Raw genomic sequence first — 22,201 nt, 5'->3', positions numbered from 1 at the left:
ACATTCGCGCATTATGTCAATCGATACGTTCGTCGATCGACACGAGCGAGCCGGCACCGAGATCGTACCATTAAAACGCGGAAATCATTTGGAAAGCGCCGAAATAAACGGACAAATAGGGAAATTATTGATTCTCGATGAAAAATCACAATTCGCAATTTTATTTCTTTAATGTGAAAACATTAAAATATAATATGTACAGTATTATCGTTAACCTAACCTCACTTAACCTAATACAACTAAGAATTTCTGTCTTGTATTAATTGGGTTCAATGAAAAATTCATTTCTCTTGAAACTGATGTATTGTCTTTTACGTCTGGTTCTATCTCGTTAAAATTTATATTTGTGTGTAACCTAACTTAATCTCAAAAAGCTATACTGGACTGGGTAATTGTGGGATATACTATACAAAAATAGTAATATAAACGCAAGTAAATATACTTTATGCAAGTAAATATTATCTGTTTCAAGTATTTCATAAGTTTATATATTATATATGAACTTATGAAATACTTGAAACAGTAATATTTACTTGCATAAAGTATATTTACTTGCGTATTTTTCTGTGTGTATACTTAAATTTGAGGTATATATTCTGAATTTATTTTCTCTTCTTCAAGTTTGTGGTTGTGTAAACAATGATTGAAACTTATATAATTTCGATCTCTCTCTCTCTCTCTCTCTCTCTCTCTCTCTCTCTCTCTCTCTCTCGATTCTGGCAGACGCGTTGAAAAAAATATGTATATTTTTTTAAAATTACTGGTTTTGAGTCTTAATAACAGTTAACAAATATATTCATAAATATAAAGAACAATTTATAGATTGTATATTCTGCGGAACACAGTTAGACTGTAAACAGATTTGATTTTGAGATTCGCGCTCATCTCTCTCTTCCTTTTGCTTCCCTCGCTCCGGAAAAAATGTCTAAATGTGTGTACGCGACAGGTGTCGATATATCCGCGTCTCGAACGACCTCGCGGCCTCGATGCCCGCGACCTTTTTCCGTTCTACGTCTCTCGCCCGCTCATGGACCACGGGAGAACGGAATTTGCAGAGCGACGTAGATCGAAGGAGTCGACCGTGACCGAATTCTCTGCCGGAATATATTGGGTCTTCGCTGTGTGTACCGCGCCCTTTTCAACCTTGCCGCACAAAGATTATCGACGTACTACCGGGCGCTTTTTCTCTAATGGATATATGTATTTAGAGTGACCCACAGTAGAGGATGTACATTGATCGAAGGAAAGTTGCCTGATCCGATACAAGATTACATGAAATTCAATTACTCGTTAAATGTTTATAGAGTGTTATAGATATTTCGATCAGTTTAACAAAATGATATATATCTCCCAAGAGAGAGAAAGAGACTGACATGGGATATTTTATGATACGTATTAATTTTCAATAATGTCTTTTACATTTTTTTATCATCTCTTTACAAATTTCTATGAAACTCAAGTATTTGTGACCATCTACATTGATACGTTGTGATGAATTGTTATTACGATAAAGAACTGGAATGTAAATATCTAGATTATAAATGAGAGCGCTTTCAATATGAAGAAACGAAAGAGGATGACGAATTATCATTTTCAATGTAAATAATCGAGAGAGAAAAATTGTGAAATGGTGAATTTTGCGTCTGACAGGTAACAATTATTTCTTTATTGAAAAATACTACGTACATATAACTTCTCGTACAGTCCCAAATATCTCTCTCTCTCTCTCTCTCTCTCTCTCTCTCTCTCTCTCTCTCTCTCTCTCTCTCTCTCTCTCTTCTTTCTGTGTACATATTAAAGACGAAATTCGAACGCGATACGAATCGAGGATTGTTTGTTTCCGATTTAGATAACCCAGATTATCAGCGATAAGTCTGTTATGCGCGCGTATAGAGAGTCCAGGAGTCCAGGGTGCTCCTTTCGCTCCATCCTCTCTCTTTCTCTCTCCGCGTCACCTTTCATCACGCGTTCGATAAAGTACGTTATCGCATCACCATACAACCGTACATACATGGCCGTATGCCGTATATCGACCGGCGAGCGCGCTCTTCTCCGCGTGCGATTGTGAATTTCGGACTCGATAAATTGGGTAGTGCCCAATCGTTGGCTGACGAGCGAGCGTCGCAAAACGAGAATGCTGCGAGTAAAGGGATGGGTGGACGGGAGGGTGAGAGGGGAATCTCTCCTCGCGCTCTCCGTCTCCCTTTTTGAAAGAGAGGGATAGAACCGGGTGCTCGCTTGCGACCGGTCGATGCAGCAAGGATGCCCGCAGCCGCAGCAGCAGCAGCGCCGAGCAACACGGCATTCGCGTAACATGACGCGTCTGTGTTGCTGGAGTAAGAGGGGTGGATGGTGCTGCGCGCGCGGAGAGCTGTGGAGCAGCCGGGACGCGTAAGAGCCGTCCTGGTGGGGATTGACACGGTCAAGGTCAGCCTCAGTTCTAAGGTCGCGGGGGGATGTCATCTCAGAAGGGAGCGCCTGGATATATACTCAGTCTCTCTCTTTCCCTCCTTTCCCAACTCTTTCTCCCTCCAGCTACCTTATATACCTATCTACCGCGTTTTGTTCTCGGCCTCTCTTTCGCGGATCGAGTCGTAGAGCGAGGACGAGCGTTCTCCGTTTTTCTCTTTCCGTCTCTTCCCTCTTTTATTATTCTTTTCTCGTATGCGCGTTAGCGCTTGGACTCGTCCATCCGCCGGCTGACGTGGAGAGAAGCATCTTTATTTCTTCATCTCTCGCGAGCTTTCCTCGCGACTGACTTTGTGTCGCGCGAAACTCCCGTTTCGCGGTTGTAGAGAGGCGAAAAGCGCACAAAACCATCTTTACATATTAATATTAAACGAAAATTAAACGAGATAAGTAAGCTGTAACGTCTCTCTTTGCGGACTTCGCCTCCCGTCTTATTAAAATAAATATTGTTTTAACATTATCATAAACAAACCACAAATATCGCCTGAAAGAAGCTTTGCAATATAATTTTGCACGATTTTAATTATCATTGTTAAACGAATATTATTTCAAGCAGCTTCTTGCAATAACAATCGATGAAATATGATCCTTCTCTCTGCTTTAAATATTTAAAATTTATAATTACTTGATCAAAAGATAAGAAAAAAAGACCTCATTTACATTCTACATTTTAAAGCTATAATAAGCTCGTGTAATAGATGATACAGGGAGAGGTACAAGCTGCGAGTTGGTTTTTAAATTTTATTGTCTAGAGAAGGAGTCCACGTGGAGAGAGATCCCAAGGTGTAATCAGGTCCTTGGCTTTGCCGTTTATCCTTTTTCGCTCGAATTCTGTCTCGAAGTGATCGTTAGAGCGAACGATCGCTCAGAGAGATTCCCACATATATGTATTTATACCGATTGGACTTATCTCATCTCATTTTTATAATTGGCGGATGAATAAACGATGGCGATCAGTCATCTTGCACGAAATATCTTATAGCGATCGGTCAAACGAAATCAGATAACCAGGCTGAACCATGCGATTGAAAATTTGCAGTAAAAAATTTACGATTATTTTTAAAATGTAGGCTAGTCATAAAGTCTGAGAATTAATTATATGAGTTGAGTAATAGTTGAATGGATAAATGTGGTTATTACAAGTTACTCTTGTTACACAAATAGATTTCGCGTTAAGTCATCCTTTCTGTTTTGATTGTCAATAATATTATAGAATAATTTGCTCAGCAAGTTCAAGCAAATCGTTGGCAGACGATAATAATTTCCTCGTTCTTCTCCAAGAAACGTGTGCTCCCGACGTATGTTTCTCGACGTTATTTTTAGATCGAGAAATTCGTCACGTGCACGCACAACGCAACCGAATTCTACCAACGAATTCACAAAGATCGCAGTTTTTAAAGTTTAAGCAGTTTTAAATACGTAAAATTATTAAAAGCCTTGCTTATGTCTCGAAAAAGAAAAGAATTACTAGTACATTTATTTATTTAGTTTTTCATGCATCGAGACAAAGAGAGTTTCTGTATTTGTACATTGCATTATTTAAGCTATAAAGTAGTAGCGCAATCAGATGCCTAAAAAGACATCAAAGACGTTTAATTATTATACATTTTATCCCGCCTCTACACGTTATATATGTTTACATTTGCTGGGGGTGCAATTGCGCAATGAGAGAGTTTGCCGTATCGACGCAAATATTAATCTTCAGATATGTGTTGGCCGTTTTATGAAATATGCAGTTATTAAACTCGCGTTATTTTGTCGCGAATTTTCGTCATTGAAAAATGCGACGCAAAAAGGCGAAAAAAAAGATCTTTTGTAAAAGAATTTTTTGTAAAAAAAATGCTTCATGTAAAGTATAAAATAGGACGACTTTTATGAAAGACGGAAGAAGCGAGTGAGTCTATATAAAGCGAAGTGATGAAATCTGAATGAGATTCGACGAAATTATTATCGAGTAACGAAAAAAAATGCACGCTATTCTAAGAAGTCAAAGAAGCGGAAACTCCTTTAATTTTTTCACGGCTGAGGCAGTGAGACTACATTTCTTATGTATTTATAACTGCGATCTCTGACATAAACGCCTACAATATATTGTAACGCAACAATAAGTATAATATATTCAGCATATTTCGCTAGATTACAAAAAATTGTGCAAGATGCAAAAATTAAGCAGATGCGAACAATAACTAAAAGTTATTTTGAATACATATTCAAATTAACGATACAGGTTTGTCAGATCTCTATTAACATAATATTTTTAATAACTTCCCATAATAATATTTTCCATCTTATATATAATAATATGTAATGCGTATACGTATAATTCCCGTATTATATTTCGCAATACACCGATAATTTATTCAATTTGAGAGAGCTTTCAAATCGATCGGGCTTTCCAAATATATGTTTATATACCGAGTTTAATTAATACTGAAGTTAAAATACGGTCCCTCTCTCTCTCCATATTCTCGTGTCAGAGATGTCCAAGTATCACAATAGCTATTATATAGACGTAGACATCTTGGAAATTCATTTCGAGGGGGTACTTGAAGCGTCGCGCCGGGGCGGCGATTTAACCGCGCGTCTAATAGTTTCTTTAACGATCCAATTAAACGTATAAGTGCCGCTAAATAATTAAACGGCTGAATCTCCGCAGTCCGGAGCTTATCGTAATATATATAATAAAATGCATAAAGGAATTATCTCCAGAGAATCACATTTTCCAGGCGCTTATGAAGCTCCTCGGCATTATTTTTATCATTACACCTTAGATTATTTTTTTGCATAAATCGACTAACAGTAGCACTCTGACTAGCCGTCAATGTATCGCAATTGCGTTGCACTTTCGCTTTTGATATAAAAAAATAAATACACAATTAAAATAAAAAAGGATTGACTTGAGTTTCATGAGCAACATAGGTACATAAAATACGTACCCATTTTTAAACACATTTTAATGCATATCTTATACAAGGTTACTCGTCCTTTTCGCCTATTATCGGGATAAATATTCAGGAGACCGCGCGTGCTATCTCTCATTTCTCTTGGAGAAAATATCGACGAAAAGAAACGAAAGTTCGCATATGTATGTGTTCGCCGTTTGTTCCGCGTTCGTTCCGCGTTCGTTCAGCGTTCGTTCTTCATTTCATTCGACTCGTGTTCCTTCGCGTTCCTGCCTCCTTTTCTCCTTGTCCCAGCGATGACGTATATGCAAGTGGGTCAGGGTGACGGGAAAAAGGAGGAAAGGAAACGAGATTGTGTGCACCAAAGACGAATACTCGGCTTCTTCGCATTTATTCGGCGGTTTATTTAGCTCTCAACGTCGTTTATCAGATTAAATGGATATAATGTCCCGCTGTATCCGTCTCAAGTCTTTCCTGTTTCCCTTATTTACCTGCATCTTACATAATCTTATGTAAACGTTCTTTTCAAATTTTCGGAATATACGATACGTGTCTCGAGCATGAATGAAAAATAGACAAATTATTATTTCTAGCGTTACATTTCTCGCGCGAAACCTAGAATCAATTTTTCCTCGAGTGAGAAAAAAGATTAATTATAATACTGATATCAATCTTAATGATTAAACTTTAAATTAAATTTCTGTTGAAATTAGCGTCAGATTGAAACATCGAGTAATTATTTTTGCCTCAAAAGTTAATTTGCGAAAAGCATTTTGTTTACAACAGCTCATAAATATTAATGTCTCGACATTCTCGTTAATGAAATGTAGCTTCCCATCATGTTAAAGGTCGAAATTTAAATAGAGAAAGAAGGCAAATAAAAGTCAGTATAATCCCATATATGAGCAAAGAGGACTAATATCGTAATATCCAGAGCGGGACTCTTACGCCCTATGTCTTATTGATCGAGACGCTTATATTATATATACTTTTATGTAACTTTGCGCGCGCGATCGGCTTAACAAGATCGGACTCGATGGCGAGCCGAATCGATGCCGTTATCGAAGTAACGGCATGAAACGAGGCAGTAACCGTATGGAGATTAGCTGGACGTTTATGCGCGATAAAATGCAACATGCCGCGCGACGCGACGTGGAATCGTGAGATCGTTATTAACGCTAAGAGACAACGTTATTATTCCAAAATCCGAATCGACCGCTTGCGCGTACTTGAATGTGGATTTCTATCGTCGGTGTATCACCTCTATAATCTAATCCAATGCCAATACATAGGATAAAATATGCTGCGTTGATTAATACATATACCATGTGAGCAATTCTGACAGCACGATCATAATTTTCATTTGATAATTAGCAAACTTGTGACTTATTTATGGGGGGAGGGGTTGAAGCCCGGCAACCCTTCCCCTCCGAGCTCGAGGTAATAATCGATCAAGTTGTCAGCATTTTCGCACTTACAGAGCGAATACTGTTTTATTAAGCAAATAAAACGAATAATTGCTCGGCCAGAGAGCTCCAACCCTTCCGAAACAAAATCCTAAATACGTCACTGATTGTGAGATGGCTAATGTTTTTCAAGCCAAAATCTTTATTCTTACGCAGTCCATTCGCACATCGCAATCGTGTGGTTCCGAATCGACAGATTATATCATTGAGATTTTTACAACGCGTGTGTCGGAGGACTCTGGAGAAAATCTTATCGCATGACGTACGACGAAGGGTAGGACTCGCGGTCTCGGGACCTCCGCAGCATCGTCGCGATCGCGCCAGGCGGCGAACCAATTTTTTTTTTCACCATCGTAGCAGCAGCCCGCAGCGGCGTGAAGCGAACGGCGGGTGCCGGGTGCGCTCGTCGAGAGTAGGTGAATACGCGAGGTCGCGATTGGCCGCGCCGGCACGGCTCGACCAATCGGCGCGCACGGCCGCGAGCCACATAGCGCGCGCATAGCCGGCACCGCGGTCGAGCCTCGTCGCCAGTGTCGAGGTAACGTGCGAATCGCGGCGAGAAAAACTGACCGATAAGTCGAAAAGTATATACGTACGTATCGCAATATTGTACAAACTAACGACGCGTAAATCGGGAAGGCAAACGCGCGTCGTGGGAGCCGCCGAAGGGAGAAAGCGTACGTTGTTCCGGAATACGCGGACAAGATTTGGCGAGAGCGAGCGAGCGCAATAAGCCAGATAAGGAGCGTCAAGTTCGCACGACAATAGCGAGGGAGAGAGCGCGCGAGAGTTAAGCGCGCGCGGTGGAGGACGCTCGCGGATCGGTGAGTAGGACGAACGGGGGAGAGGAACGGTGGGGAGGGAGGTAGGGTAGCCGGCTGTGCCTTCAGTTTGGCGTTCGGTGTTGCTAGGCGCGAGGGCCACTGTCAGTGCCAAGGCGGCAGCCGGCAACCTTCTCTCGATCGCGAGCCAAGCTTTCTCGCCCCGAATATCTCGTCCATTATATTCTTCGCGACTTTCGCTCTCTTTTCTTCGTTTTCCTATTCCGCTGTCTCCGTTTCTCCTGCATCCTCGATGCATTTTCGAGAACGCTCCCTCCCCGCGTGCGTGAGCGAGTGGCGCCTGGTCGCCAAATACAACCGGCACTGCCTCTCCGGTTCGTTCTCTCCGGTCGCGTCTGCGTGCGTGTGTGCGTGCGAAAAAGAACGGAGCGTGTGGAGAGAATCACGGGATGTCTTGCGGCGGATATACGACGCGCGTCTCATCCATCAACGATCTACGCGATGGTCTCCGACTAACGCATACACCGTGAGTATTGCTCTGCGGTTTTTTTTACATTTATTTTATTCGTCTATTAATATTCTAATAATGTAATTTCTTTCTTTCCGTGATTCAATCAACGTTTATTCGTGCATATTATTCTGCATAATTATCGGCAAAATTTATTCAATTTTTTTAAATCACTTATGTTGCAATGTATCTTGTTTATCTTGTACCTCTTGATTAATCATAATATATTAATTAAATCGTTATATATATGTGTATATAAAAGTTGGTAATCAATTCATATACGAGCACTTTCTGCTTAATTTTAATTATAATATAAGAAGTGTTTTATACAGAGTTACATATATAGAGTACTAATGAAAAAATATTCTGTATTAATTTTACACAAATTTGCATTTATCATGAGTCAGATATTAAGGATGTAAAAATAGTAAAAAAAAAAAAAAAAGTGGGGAAGTATTCTCATTAATAGTGACACGATGAAATATGGAGCATGTCAAGTTATGATGGATTTGATAATGCATTGCATGTGAAGTTGCACTCGACACTCTGTATACATGATTAAAATAAATAAGGAAGGTCTAAAATGACCTTCCTTTATAAAATTTTTGTTAAATTTTATAAGAATAATATTTATACAAAACTGGAATAAAAGATATATATATATACGCTACGCATATATATATAAAAGAATAAATTAGGAACAAATTTTCTCAAAATGCAAATACTTTAGAAAAAGTTAAAATTTTATATCTGACGAATTTGGTAACGATATATCCTCGATAGTCCAAGAGCTCGAATGCCACGTTCTTTTGAATCATAAATACGCTGAATAGGCGGAGCTACGCAGTTATGTGAATAGAACATCATGATACATGCGCGCGCGCAGATTGGATATGGTCTTAAAAAGCTGTGCGAATCGAATCTTATATTAACGAAAATATATCAACACAGCTCGAGCCTTTACTTTTAGTTTATAATAAGTTCTATATAACAGAGAATATTTGATATTATTATTTCGTGATTTAGAAATAAAATATACCTATATAAATGTTTCATTTAATATATCAATATTTTTTTTATATAGGTATATTTTTTGAGGCACGAAACAATATTAATTACTTTCATCGCGAATTATTATGCTATTGAATGTTATAAATTTTCCATGACAAATGATCCACAAGTATGTGCATTTGTGTAATTATTTCTCTTTGAAGGAGCAATGCGGAGCATTTACTTGTTCACGCTTCTAAATAAAGTTTGAGAATTACGAAACTGATACGGACTATCGGTAAAGGTTGTTGTTTTTCTTGCGAGACAGTTCGTGGTTGTGATGATGGTAGTCGGACGAGAATGTTTTCTTCCTTATTTGCGTTTCTGAGTCACACGCGTGTCTGCCGGTTATCTATTCACGCGATCCGCCGACGCGCACTTGACATTATTTATACGGACGTAATACCGAACGAAAAGTGCCAGAGTTTCTTTCTTGCGACATAGATAATTCCGACAAATAACGAATGTCTTTTGTATAAAAAAAAATTTGATATACTTATGACCCCATATATACTATAATTACAATATTTATGATTTATTTTATTATACATTTATAATATTTAATATCATAATATTATGAAATCGCAAAGCAGAAATTTGCATTGAACGAATTTGCTTCTACTTAATTTTATTGCAAATTTATTTAGCATTACTATATTAATATAGTGTAATAATTTGTGAAAAGAATAATTTATTTATACAAATTTTTAATTTCAAGCACATATACATTACTCTCTAAAAACTTAATCGTTTTCAGCTAATTTAAATGTCATTCGAAATCTAAAGTACAAAATAGTAGATTATACGAATCAATTATTTATTATTATTGATCAAGCAAAAACTTTATCTCATTCCTATTTTTAATTGAATTATACTTCTACAAACGAAATTTGTTCGAGATCTGCGAGAAGGTGAGAGGTGAGAGGTTCGGAGCAAATTCTGCGAATATATATAAAATTTTAATACGCAATTAAATTCCGGCATAAATTCTCTGCGGCTCGCGAGCATGTATTGATTAACGGTGTGACGCGATTTCTACGGATGCCAATCAGGTGGCCGGGCTCGTTCATCTCGCGAGGGTGTATGTATGTATGTCGATAACAGAATATCGGCGGATGTGCTGCTTAATAGTCCCGCTGCGCCTATCTTTTACGGATTCGCGCCGGGGAAGGTCGAAGGGTCGTCGATTAAATCGCGATCGTCGCGCGTCTCTTTTCTCAAGACTCGATATATTACGAGGATCAAAGGAAATTTTTTTTTTTCCAACTCTCAACTAATCGTTTTAAATTAAAACAATTAAAATGTCCCAACAATATATAAATAGCAAATATAACCGCAGTAATTTTTAATTTTGCACGACGTCAAGCTTCTATACTTTGAAATATTGGCAAATAAACGAGCTTTTAATTGCTGAAACTTACACGACACATTACATATTCAAAATAATAAATAAATAAGTGGGGCTCGTAATGTACATGAGCCGCTCATAAGCTAAACTCTAATCAAGAATTAAAATTGAGAAACTTATCAAAAGAGATGTTTGATCGATTCTGTAGATATGTCACACATATTTTTTTTAGAACTTGGAAATGATAAAAATGAATTCTAGCGAAACTCTCATTTATACCATTCAATTATTGTAAATTATTACTAAACAATTTATCAATTTCTCAAAGTTTTAATGTTAATGAATGCTCTATTCGATAATTTTTCTCTATTTTGGGAGCATTTTTATCCATTAATTCTCGAAACTTTTGATTGATTAAGCTCTCTAGCTTATGTTAGTAACGATAATTCTCGCATAATTATATCGGTTAAATAAAAAGAAACACGTAAAAACCGTCGCGAATGATCCTGTCCATTTCGATCGGTCGAAACGACCGAGCTAAGCCGTAGAGACATGACATAATCGCGAGCGTCGTTTTAGCTACATTTTTTCTCTGCACGTGGCGCGATTCGAAAGACCGGTCCCCACTGTGTCCGAGATCGTTCCCTCAGGCGGTCGACCTTGAGACCAGCTGACAAACCGAGGAAGACGAAGGAGGAGGAGGAAAAGAAGGAAGAGGATTGCGCAACGCTTCGAAATATCGTGATTTTGAGATTCTCGGACCGTCTCTTTGTCTCCGGTAGAACAGTAAATACTCTGTCGATTCTCTAATGTATTACGTGTCAAACTATAAGAAATGCAAAAATTTCCGTCTTATAATTTTTTTTACTATTTATTTACTGTCATTGTGTGAATATATAATCAAAAATATTTGATCAGACAAATAACTTTTATTAATTGTAACAATGTATCTTACAAAATTCCTACGAAATGTCATTATTCGCATAGAATTTTTCAATTATCAATTAAATTTATAAATTGTTTGTTTGCATCATGGTTATAAGTACTATATCTTTTATTTATTTATATCGTACATAATTTATGACGGAATAGTTTGATTATTTTGTATAAATTATTGACATGCCGTTTCTCTCTCTTTCTCCCCGATCTGTTTTCTCGCAACATTGCGCACCTCACATTTTGTTTTGATAAATTCTAACAAATTCAAGTAGCATCTACTTCGACATTCCTCGCGTTTCCCAAGTCATTGATATTCTCGCCGTCGACTCTTTCTGAATCGTCCATGTGCGATGAGCAATGTCTTATTAACGATCGTCAAACGAAAAATCCATCCTCGTGATACAACGCGAATGAAGAAAATTCCTCGGTTTCTCTCAAAGGAATTGCCTGCGGTGTATTTTACGACTCGACAGACGTATAACTCTTCTTTACCACCAAAAAGGCACGTGCGATTGGGTCACGAGGCCGATCGTAAATTTTCATTTCGCGAAGAGCACAAGTCATTTTTGTCGAGTAAAATCAAGTATTTTTCTCATCGTATTCTCTAACATAATTACGATACAATTTATTCAATCATTTCAATATTTGAGATCCTCAAGATTCGCAAATAATCGCAATTAGTGGATCATTAATGAACTTGGATAATAAACTTGTGTAAAAACTGAGAAACTTGAGAAACGCGAAAAGAAAAATACAATAGTTGCTTGGCAATGAAATGAAAGTCAAAAAATTGTAAATCAATACTATAGAGACAAAAAGTATTTAGTATAAATTCAGTAAACTGATATGCGCTCATTGTAAGATCTACGAAAACCTAATACCGCAGGCGTTCTGTGGGCGGCTCTTCTCTCGAGTACACTAATAAACGGAAGAATTCTTATAATACGCGGTACAGCAATATAATCGAAATGGTGATAGACGAGAGCCACTCATACGACTAACGGAATAGCAAAGAAACGGCGATGTAATTTTACTTGCTGCAGAAAACGAGAGAGAAAGAGAGAAAGAAACAAAGAGCCAGACCACCGCCATAGTTTGAAAGTGGCAGTAAAAAAGACGGAGCCGGGACGGATAGCGAGTGGCGGGATCGTGGGGAGGGAGAAGAGGAAGTGGACGGGAAGGGGAGTGCCGCGAGAGAGGGTGGAAAGAGCGCCATGTTCGCCCTCTGACGCTCTTTTGAAGGTCAAGGTTTTCCACCCCTCGCTAGTTGAGAGGGAGAGCGAACGGGTGGGAGGGCTTGAGGGGAGAGGAAGGGAAGAGAGGGAGAATGACGAGAGACAGAGAGAACTATGATAAACAGAGGGAGGGTGGTTTAGTCGCGTGAGGGATGAAGGGGGGAGAGAAGTTGAAGGAATATATACGTGGGTGGTCGAACGAGGGTGGACTATAGGATAACGAAGGGGGAAGGGAAGGACTATATAGGGGGTAGTAAGAGCCTGTGTGGTGCCCAGTATTTATAGCGCTTGCGAACCGGTCGATAACGGATAGCGATACTGCGCAGTTGGGAAACCCCCGCGTCGAAGCCAGCCCACGCATGTCACCCTCCTCCCCCTTCCCCCTTTCCTGCTCCCTCACGCTGTTCCTGCCAACCCCTTTCGCTTTAGCTCGGTCCTTCCTCCCCTCGCCCGCCTCGAGATTCATCCCTCTCTCTTCTTGTCGCTTTATTAACGGCTTAAATTTAATTTTTGCCTCGACGCGGAACGTAAACGTTTAATTATCTGTTGTCTACCCTCTATATGATTTTGCCTTTTCTCAGGACTCTTTATCGGTAAATTTATTTATATCTTGGTTAATACTAATAATTTGCCGTATATCTTTTTTAATGTGCCGCTGCTTTGAATAAGACACTCGAGGTAGTTTAGCGAAATATATGTACATATTTCGGACCAGCCTTACTTTTCAATTCGTGAATTCTTTGATTTAATTTCGATTCAATTTGTCGAGAGATTTCGAAAGAAAAATAAGAAGGAAAAATATAGAATCTCTATTGTACTCTTCTACTTTCTTTTTTCTATTCGTATTTTGCCTTTGTTGAATATTTGGAACATTTTCAGACATTCTTGAATATATTGGGACACATGTGTGCATTTTTAGATCCGATCCTGAAATTTTTAATATAACCCTCTAATAATTTTTTAAGTAACTTATCTTTCTTTTTCCCTCGGAACAGGGATAATTTTTTATTAAATCAAAGCGATGAACTAAAACTCTTTACTGTAAAAGCATTATATACTTTAGCCGTGTAAGACGCTTAAAAACAATTTTTTCAACGCAAACAACGTCGAACGTGATCGATAACGACTTTATGCTTCATCACGTAACTTTAAAGAATTTTCGCGATTGATGCGTCGGATACCATTAACGTCAAACTCGGGTGAACCGATAATAGCATACGTGTCGTGTATCAAACGGCGAGTTTCTTGTTTTCAAAGTTCTGTAATGCAAAAACTCTCTAATGACTTTCTTCACACGCTTTACATGCATATACACATACCCTCTCTATCTACTTTTCTTGAATAATTCACGGGCTCACTCGTTGTGACCATGTTGCTTGTTCTACTCAGTCCTAAGTATAGCAGCCTTAGGTGTATTTTCGATGCAATTCATGGAGCGCTTTAATGGAGCTCGGAAAACGACCGAATGGCGTGGCAAAGGGTGTTAAATTAAAACCGCGATCGATTATCCAGAACAAAAACTGCTAATAATGATCCGGGTTGACTCATCGTGCGCGCGATGATTCCGCCATCATATTTATAAAAGTCTTTTACAATTTTAATCCGATTGAAAAACTATAGAATATATGCAAACTATAGAAACAATTTTATTTATTCATTTTTTGAAACGTAAATAAATATTTGCTACTTTACATAATCAAAAAAATAAAGAAAAGAAATAACATTGTTTTGGATTATTAAATCGATAGTGTAGATTACTTGAGAAATCAATATGTTATCAGAAATGTCATACATATTTTAAATTTATAAGTTTTAAATATTTTTCAGTAATAGTTCCAAAGCTAGAAATTTTTTTTTCAATATTTGACGCATTAAAAATAACATTGTTTTGAAACATGATCTCACTAAATGGTATTAATATGCCGCGAGACATTAGCGTGTCGTGAACGGCGCATGTAATGCGTAACATATGCAATTAAATTTGAAAAGTAATGAGCGTTACATACTTTACGATACTTTTTTCTCGATTCGCTTATGGCTGAAAATAACATCCCTCTACCTTCCCTCATTTCGATCGACGGCTTTTATCAACAATCATTAAATGATCTGTAATTAAACGCGGACAAAATAATACCTATCGTACAAAAATCTACAGGTTTCACACGCTCCACACTATAGGAATCAATCACGGACGAAAATAAGGCAATATTTCGGACGCGAACGAGTACTTTCAAAGTAATAAGAGGTACGGGAGAGAAAGTTATCGGACGTCGGAGTTTTAACGCGACGTGAAAAAAGAAAATCCCATGAGAATTTAATTCGTTGTCGGCGCGTTTTTTATTTGTACAACACACAAACGTAAGCTGTCGTTTTGTCCCTTTATAATTCTAAGCTTTTTATAGAGAAAAACGTGCTTATCGATGCAAAAATAAAAAAGTCTATGGTTCTAAAGGAAGTCGAGAGAAAGCAATCTTTAACTTTAAAAAGCGACATTGAATGCCAATCGACGATATCGCCGGATTGAAACTCGAATCGCGTTTTCACGCGAACGCTCTACAACAAACTAGAAAGCTTACAAGGGTGGGAAAGAATGGAGCACGTAGAAAAAAGAATTTGAATAGCTCACCCGAGCAAGGTAACCACAGACGAGAGCGAGAACAGGGCGAAAGGATAAAATCCTTTCGCTGAGCGGTAGCCGAAAGAAGGGGAAGATAAGATAGGACGACCAGGGTGGGAAAAAGGACTCGGAGTAGGCGGAGTAGTATGTCGACGGCTGTGTAGTGTGGGGGTAAGTGCAGTGCCATCCCTTTCGTCCTGTGCCGGGATGCATCGCGGGGATGACCGACTATGCTCTGTCTCTCTCTCTCTCTCCCCCCCGCTCTCGATGACGACGGAAAAGTAGAGGAGGGATAGGCTCGTTTCATTACAACGGAGATGGCGAGTAGTTTGGAAAGATGAGCACCGGTTGCATCTCGTCGGACTGCAACTTCGTGAGAGTGTAAGAATTACTGTATGTCTCTTTTGCATTTTTGGTGGAAAAGGCAGAACGGCGAATCGAAATTTCAATGTTTATGATTACGAAATTATGATATCTCTAGCGTTGGATCTACTCTCTGTATATCTGCAGTGATTAAAATTGAATTCACCTTGAGATTAGATCGATTTTTCTCGCATTGTGCAACCGTGAAAGGGATCCATCCAAATCTCCATCTACAAGCGATACAATTCTTGCATTCTCGTAATCAATGTAGGTAAATCTACGACAACTTTAAGATGTTTAATATATATGTTTAATTGATTCGTGCGCGATTTTTACTGACGTATACGGACATACAAATAAAGTTCTGTAAACTTTTAATCGTTAATTAACTTTAACTTGCGTTAATCTGATTTTTCTTCATTTAATCACATCTTGGAAAAATTAAAATAAAAGGCTAAAACCTAATTGATGTCGATATCTTTCCAAGATATGACATCTTTTAATATCCAAATAGAAAAACTCACAATCAGTCACCTTTAAGCATCACTCGCGCGTCTATGACATTTTTCGTTATAATATTTATCTCTCTTCTGAATATTTGAATTTTCAAGCTATCAAAGTTGTCGATGCCCACTCGAGCTCTCATGGTATATAAATTTTCCCTATTTATATACTAATAAGAAGAGAGACGGAAAATCGATAATCTAGAATAAGTTAATGCAAACTGTCGATATAAAAAAAAAACTCGCTTCTAATGTCTCTTTTCACCTCCCTCTCGTTGCCGCGACGCAACATCAACATGAATTCATCTGAGAAGTATGGAGAACAAGCGGAGGTGTTGGTGAACTGATGGCGAGAGGGAGGATGCAACCTCCTCCTCCACTCTCTCGACGAGGCACGCGGGGGTGGCACAAGCCGCTCGGAGGGCGGTCGCCCTTCCCCGAGAAGAGGGGAAGCAGTTCGTTGGAAAATTTACGCCGGCAATGGATGGGATCGTAAAGGTCGTCGTTGCTGATGTTTCTCCTCTTAGGCGCCATCATCGTCGGTTTGCTCTCTTCTCTGTAAGGATTGCCAGCTGAGAGCAACGTCAGCAACGAGAGTAGATCGTAGTGTTTGTCGACTCAAGGTTAGCTACGTGTTTTTTCCACTATCATGGGCTCTTCTAGAGAAAGAGAGAGAGAGAGAGAGAGTGAGAAGGAGGGGGGAGAAAGAGTAACAATTTTCAATGGCGGAGTATTTATAGTAGTGAAATTATAGAAATTGAATAAACGAAGAGAGATTAAAGGCGGAAGGAGATAAAGAGAGAAAAGGGGATGGGGAAAAAGGCAGGGAGGAAGGGAAGATACGAAACAAAGAGGGCGGAATCAGCTGGGGAGAAGTGTGTGGAATGCGCGGGCGGAAAGAAAGGAGGTGCGAGCGAACGTCGTCAGTGCATACACTCTTCCTGCTTCCGTTCTCCTCTCGGGAGACTCCGGGATCCCTAGATCAACGAGCGATGGAAAGCGGATTACTCGCGTGAGTAGCTCTGGAAATAATTTTTCGTCACGACGATATAATCCCCGGTAAATAATAAAGGAATATGCCGCGTTTCTAGATCGCATCTACTTTCCAAAAGAAGATACGATCGAAATCTTCGGCACGATTCGGCAAACACACACGCACACAGGATGTTCTTTGTACATTAATAATTTTGTCAACTGGACGATTGGAAAGGACAATCTCTCAAAATTGATTTTGTTTTTATAAGAAATTTATCAAAATAAAATATGTCGTGATAAAAGAAAATAAAAATACAAAACGCGCGAAAGAAAGATTAGTGAATTTAGTGAAAGTGATAAATAAAACACAATAAACAGAAAATGTTTCTATATTTAGGAAAAATAAGACTCTTATATTACATAATTGGATCAATTTTTGGAGCACGACATATTCGAAAATTATAGGTTCATATTATAAAAGGAATTGTTTATATTAGATTTATATTGTATCAAAATGTGAACCCCCGTCCTTTCCTTCTCTTATTTGTGCGCCCGCGCACAAATGTGTATTTCTCCTCTCGATCGCTCTCGCACTGATTTTCTAGATTTACGGTGCTGATAATTCGCTCCATGACCGCTCGGGATCACTCGTGCCGCGTCAGAACGACATCGATATTAGATTATCGGGCGGGCGGTATCGCACACATCGACACAAATCAATATCGGATACGAACCTTGGATCGTTCAAGGATATGCGTAATAGCGGGACGTCGAGGCCCGCCGGAGGCGCGCGACACGTGTAACTCTCGCAATCCAATCGTCCAATTATTTGTGTCACGCACAAAAGAATTGATCGCTGAAAGAGAATACATCCCCCGTATACATAAAGAATATTTCGCTTTACGCTGTTTAAATTTAAAATAAAAAAGTGAAAGCTCTCTGGCGACGCGTGCGTTTCTCCCCGGTCTCGAACTTGGAATTTTTCGAACAAAGTGACGTATAGCGTTATTTAAAGCGCAATGTGTTATTTGAAGCGTGTCGAGAGATATTTATGTGAAGCTAATTTTAAAATTAATTACGTAAGCTGCCAACCTAAAAAAAGATTTATCCTACGGATATCATAAGCGGAAAAAAAATGCAATGCTTTTGTTCCGTGCGTGAGAAGTTTCGATACGATTCGCGTGCGTGACACGAAACAATGTTGCATTTGCAAATGTCTGATACGACTCGCGATGTATTCTTATCCTCTCACCGATGACATTCTTATCTATACTCTAATGCCGACATATCGGCAGTTTCTTTGAAACACACCATGGTTTCTGTTTCAAATATTGAACGTTGCAATTTCTCAGCTTTTATTTCTGCATTTTTCATATATTACGGTTGCAATTCATCATGAAATTTTTCTCTTCAGATTTTCATCTTAGCATAGTCTTGCTCTTATGTAGTGATAACGTGTATAATTAATTTTCTCGTCGTGTGTAATGATAACGTGTATGTAAGCTGTATAATTAATTTAAAATCGACGGAAAGAAACAGAAATAAAACAGAAATCATAAAATAGATTAAATATATATGTTTTTCTAATTGCCGGTATTTTTTATTAATAAAATAAATATAAAGACGTTGAAGAGGTTGAAAGGATCTCTGAAAAAAAACTTGCAAATGCAAAATTTACAAGCGACGTATTTAGAAGAAAACGTTAGAAATGATGATACCTATATGTATAATTGATTTAATTACGAAATTTCTATACAACGATAGAAACATAAAGTGATTTAAATTAAAGTGTCAATAATAATAATAAATGTCAAATATAATAGTTTATCAACTTCATTGAGTTTACATTGAATTGCATAGTTGTTGTAATACGGCATTTTGCATTTTGCTGCGTGTAGTGTAAACACTTTTGGATATGTATCCGCGCTTATATATACGCGATCTTAGTCGACGACTCGGCGTCACAAAAATTCTTCATTATCGAGTCCGGAATTAACTCGACGTTATTATCGCTCCAACGAGCAGTGATATGGCAATAAGTGACTGCGAGTCCAACTGCTTTTTCGTCTCGAGCGAATATCGAAAGCGCTTGGTCGACGCAGTTGAGATGAGAGAGAGAGAGAGAGAGATTTGGCAACATCATAGGTAAAAGATGTATTTTCGTGTACGTGTTCGCCGATAATATTGCGAATTGAAAGCGCGTTTGGCCACATTGGTGACGTCAACCGAAAATGAATTTTCGAACGAATTTATGAGTCATCTCGGTGGTGCCGCATAATCAATCTGCCCAATTATAACATCATTTAGTATACGTCATTTTTAACGATACGTTCTTTTTTCGTGGCTTTCAGTGACCAGACTGCACTGCGAGTCCGAGTCCTTCAAGATGGATCTTATTTTGGACATCAACAGTTGGTTGTTTCCCATGGATTTAGGTGAGTCTTTCATTAAATAAGTTTTTATTTTATGATCCAATTCAAACGGGTATTACATTACTTTCAATAGCCGCGCCATATATTGATCATTTTTGTATTTTCTCCGCGTTTTTAATTTTACGTTTTTTCCATCGCTTTAATCTTTAATTATCTCTGCAGTGTTTATTTTTTTATTTTTTCGCTGTGAATATTAATTGTATATTAAATTCTTTTCTACATGTAACTATGGAGGAATTTTTCTCGTTTATATAAATAAATAAATAAATCAATAAATTATTATCAAACTAATTGCTTCCGGCTACTCTGAACGACTGATATAAAGAAGTTGCAATATCGCGGTTACAATGTTGCTTTCTACTTGCAACAACAAATTCCGTATATATTAAATATGACACATGGTGTGTGTTATGTTCATATGATGCACAGTTGAAAAATTTGTGTTTCCTTGTTAAAAAAAATGCCCATTAAAATTTTGTGTTAAATATTTAACACATTCATGTGTTAATTTAACATATTGCTGTTCTGTTAATTAAACTCAATTGTTAAATTATCAGAACAACTGAAAAAAAATGTAAAAATAACACACTGTGCATCTATTTTTAATATTACACAATAAATATGTTCCGTATTATTAGTAACAAGATTTATTTGTTAAAATTTACAGAAAAAAAATGTTAATTTTACTTTATAATATAAGTGGGGATGATAAAATGTACCCGTGTGGAAAATTGTCATGAAACTGAGGCAAATGCTTGTGGCTAGCTATTCTAAACTATATTGAATATCTAGCTAGTAATATTATTATCATAAGTAACAATGTAGGCTTCCTGTATTGATAAATTACAAATTCAAAAGGAGGCTATATGGAGCCACGCGTAGGGTGTAGGTACGCAAATATTAAAAACAAACTTGTTGGAAAAACAAATTTATTGAATCTATACTTAGATTCAATAAATTTGTTTTTCCAACAAATTTGTTTTTAATATTTGCGTACCTACACCCTACGCGTGGCTCCATATAGCCTCCTTTTGAATTTGTAATATTATTATCACTTGCCAGATTTTCGATGTATGTCATACTAAATGCTTAGTCAGTGATTACATAGTTATTTGGAGTTAACCATGATATCGTATTCAACTACAAAAATTATATAGTTATTAGATAGCTACTAGCTAAATACTAGTCAGTTTTAAGTTAAAAAAAAATCATGTTTCTCATAATACATATCCAATTTCTACCTATATATTATCTAGTTATTCTGAGTTATAGATGACGTTATTTAAAACTTATCTAATTATCACCTCATACTTGTCTAGCAAAAAACTTTAATTAAAAATGAAAATTATTTTGTATACCATTTAAACTTTTTATATAAGTAACAAATTTACTGAATGTATCAATTCGAATTTGGCACAGTGAATAACGCGCACAGATCATAATGTGAAGATTCCAGGATCGAATCTTCGAAGGTACCGAGATTTTTCAGCGATTGCAAAAGTAAAGTAAAAAAATATAATATCAATATATTAATAATTAACCGCAAGCATTACAATTCTATCTGATTATTAGCTAATATAACTAGACAGTTGTAGGATATACTGATAATTTTTATTTTCCACACGGGTAAAATTAACCATTTTTTTCAGTTAATTTTTACATTAAAATTATGTTAATTTTACATAAAATTTATTTCAAATTAGTTGGAGTTTGCATTTATTTTGTGTTAAAATATTAACACAGTATTCGTGTCATCATTTAACATATCCGTATTATGTTAAATTAACACAAAAATTTTTTGTTTCCCCGTTTGGGACAGGTGATATCTGTTAAATTTAACAGAAATTTTTCAACTGTGTGTAATTGCGAGAAGTGGCGAAAAGAGTAGCGTGTGCCAAACTTTTTTGAAAAAAAATTCTCTTGTAATTTTGCAAAAGAACTATTCCACAGAAAATATATGAAGAAACTTGAGTATATTGTTTAAAAAGCTACGTACATCATTTATACATATTAATATTTACTTAATATATTACATCGTTGTTGCAACTATAACATGTGCAAAACATGTGCAAAGTTATTCAATGTCATAAACTACTAAAATTTGATAATTATTCAACAATGTAAGAGACTATATGACACATAGTGTTCTATCTACGTTTTCGCTACGATATATGATACGTTGTTATTGTTTCGAAATCTCAAACTGTATTTTTGCTCGGAAATCTATTCGACGAGGAAATAGAAAAATCGTGCCTTCCTTTTGTGTTGCGAATTTGCGTAAGGTTGTAATTTCCGATCGGATCGCCCGTGCATTCGTCATTTCCTGAAACACTAAAGCGAATTTTTCTCTCTCTTGATCTCTCATTTCATTTTTAATTTTCATTGTAATGAAAAGTATTATATTAAAAAGTCAAAGCTCGCTTCACAGGTGATACATGCACGAAGAAACATTTTTTATTACAAGATATTCGAAAAGTGACAGTAAAATAAAAGTGCATATAAATAGCAAGAAATTAGATTTGAAAACCATTGTTGAGTTGATAGAATTATCCTTGCTGAAGAACAAAAAAGACTCTGTGACTCTTATTCATTTATAAAGTAGAAAAAGGTA

General features: G+C 37.3%; 1 protein-coding gene across 1 annotated transcript in view; it reads left to right on the top strand.

Moving 5' to 3' along the window:
- The window catches only part of Rpb8 (DNA-directed RNA polymerases I, II, and III subunit Rpb8), a 57,446-nt gene that overhangs the window by 2,467 nt on the left and 32,778 nt on the right, over nucleotides 1–22,201 (top strand). Inside the window, exon 3 of the mRNA XM_083032534.1 lies at nucleotides 19,510–19,593. Within this exon, the coding sequence (XP_082888660.1) occupies nucleotides 19,510–19,593 (84 nt within the window). The remainder of the gene's footprint in view (nucleotides 1–19,509; nucleotides 19,594–22,201) is intronic.

The sequence above is a fragment of the Prenolepis imparis genome, unplaced genomic scaffold (assembly GCF_030444845.1).
Source record: "Prenolepis imparis isolate NDT839.2.m4 unplaced genomic scaffold, iyPreImpa1.0 SCAF_2, whole genome shotgun sequence".
Classification (NCBI taxonomy): Eukaryota; Metazoa; Arthropoda; class Insecta; order Hymenoptera; family Formicidae; genus Prenolepis; species Prenolepis imparis.
Note: the sequence above shows the minus strand (reverse complement) of the source record. Positions and strands in the feature narration are given on the sequence as shown.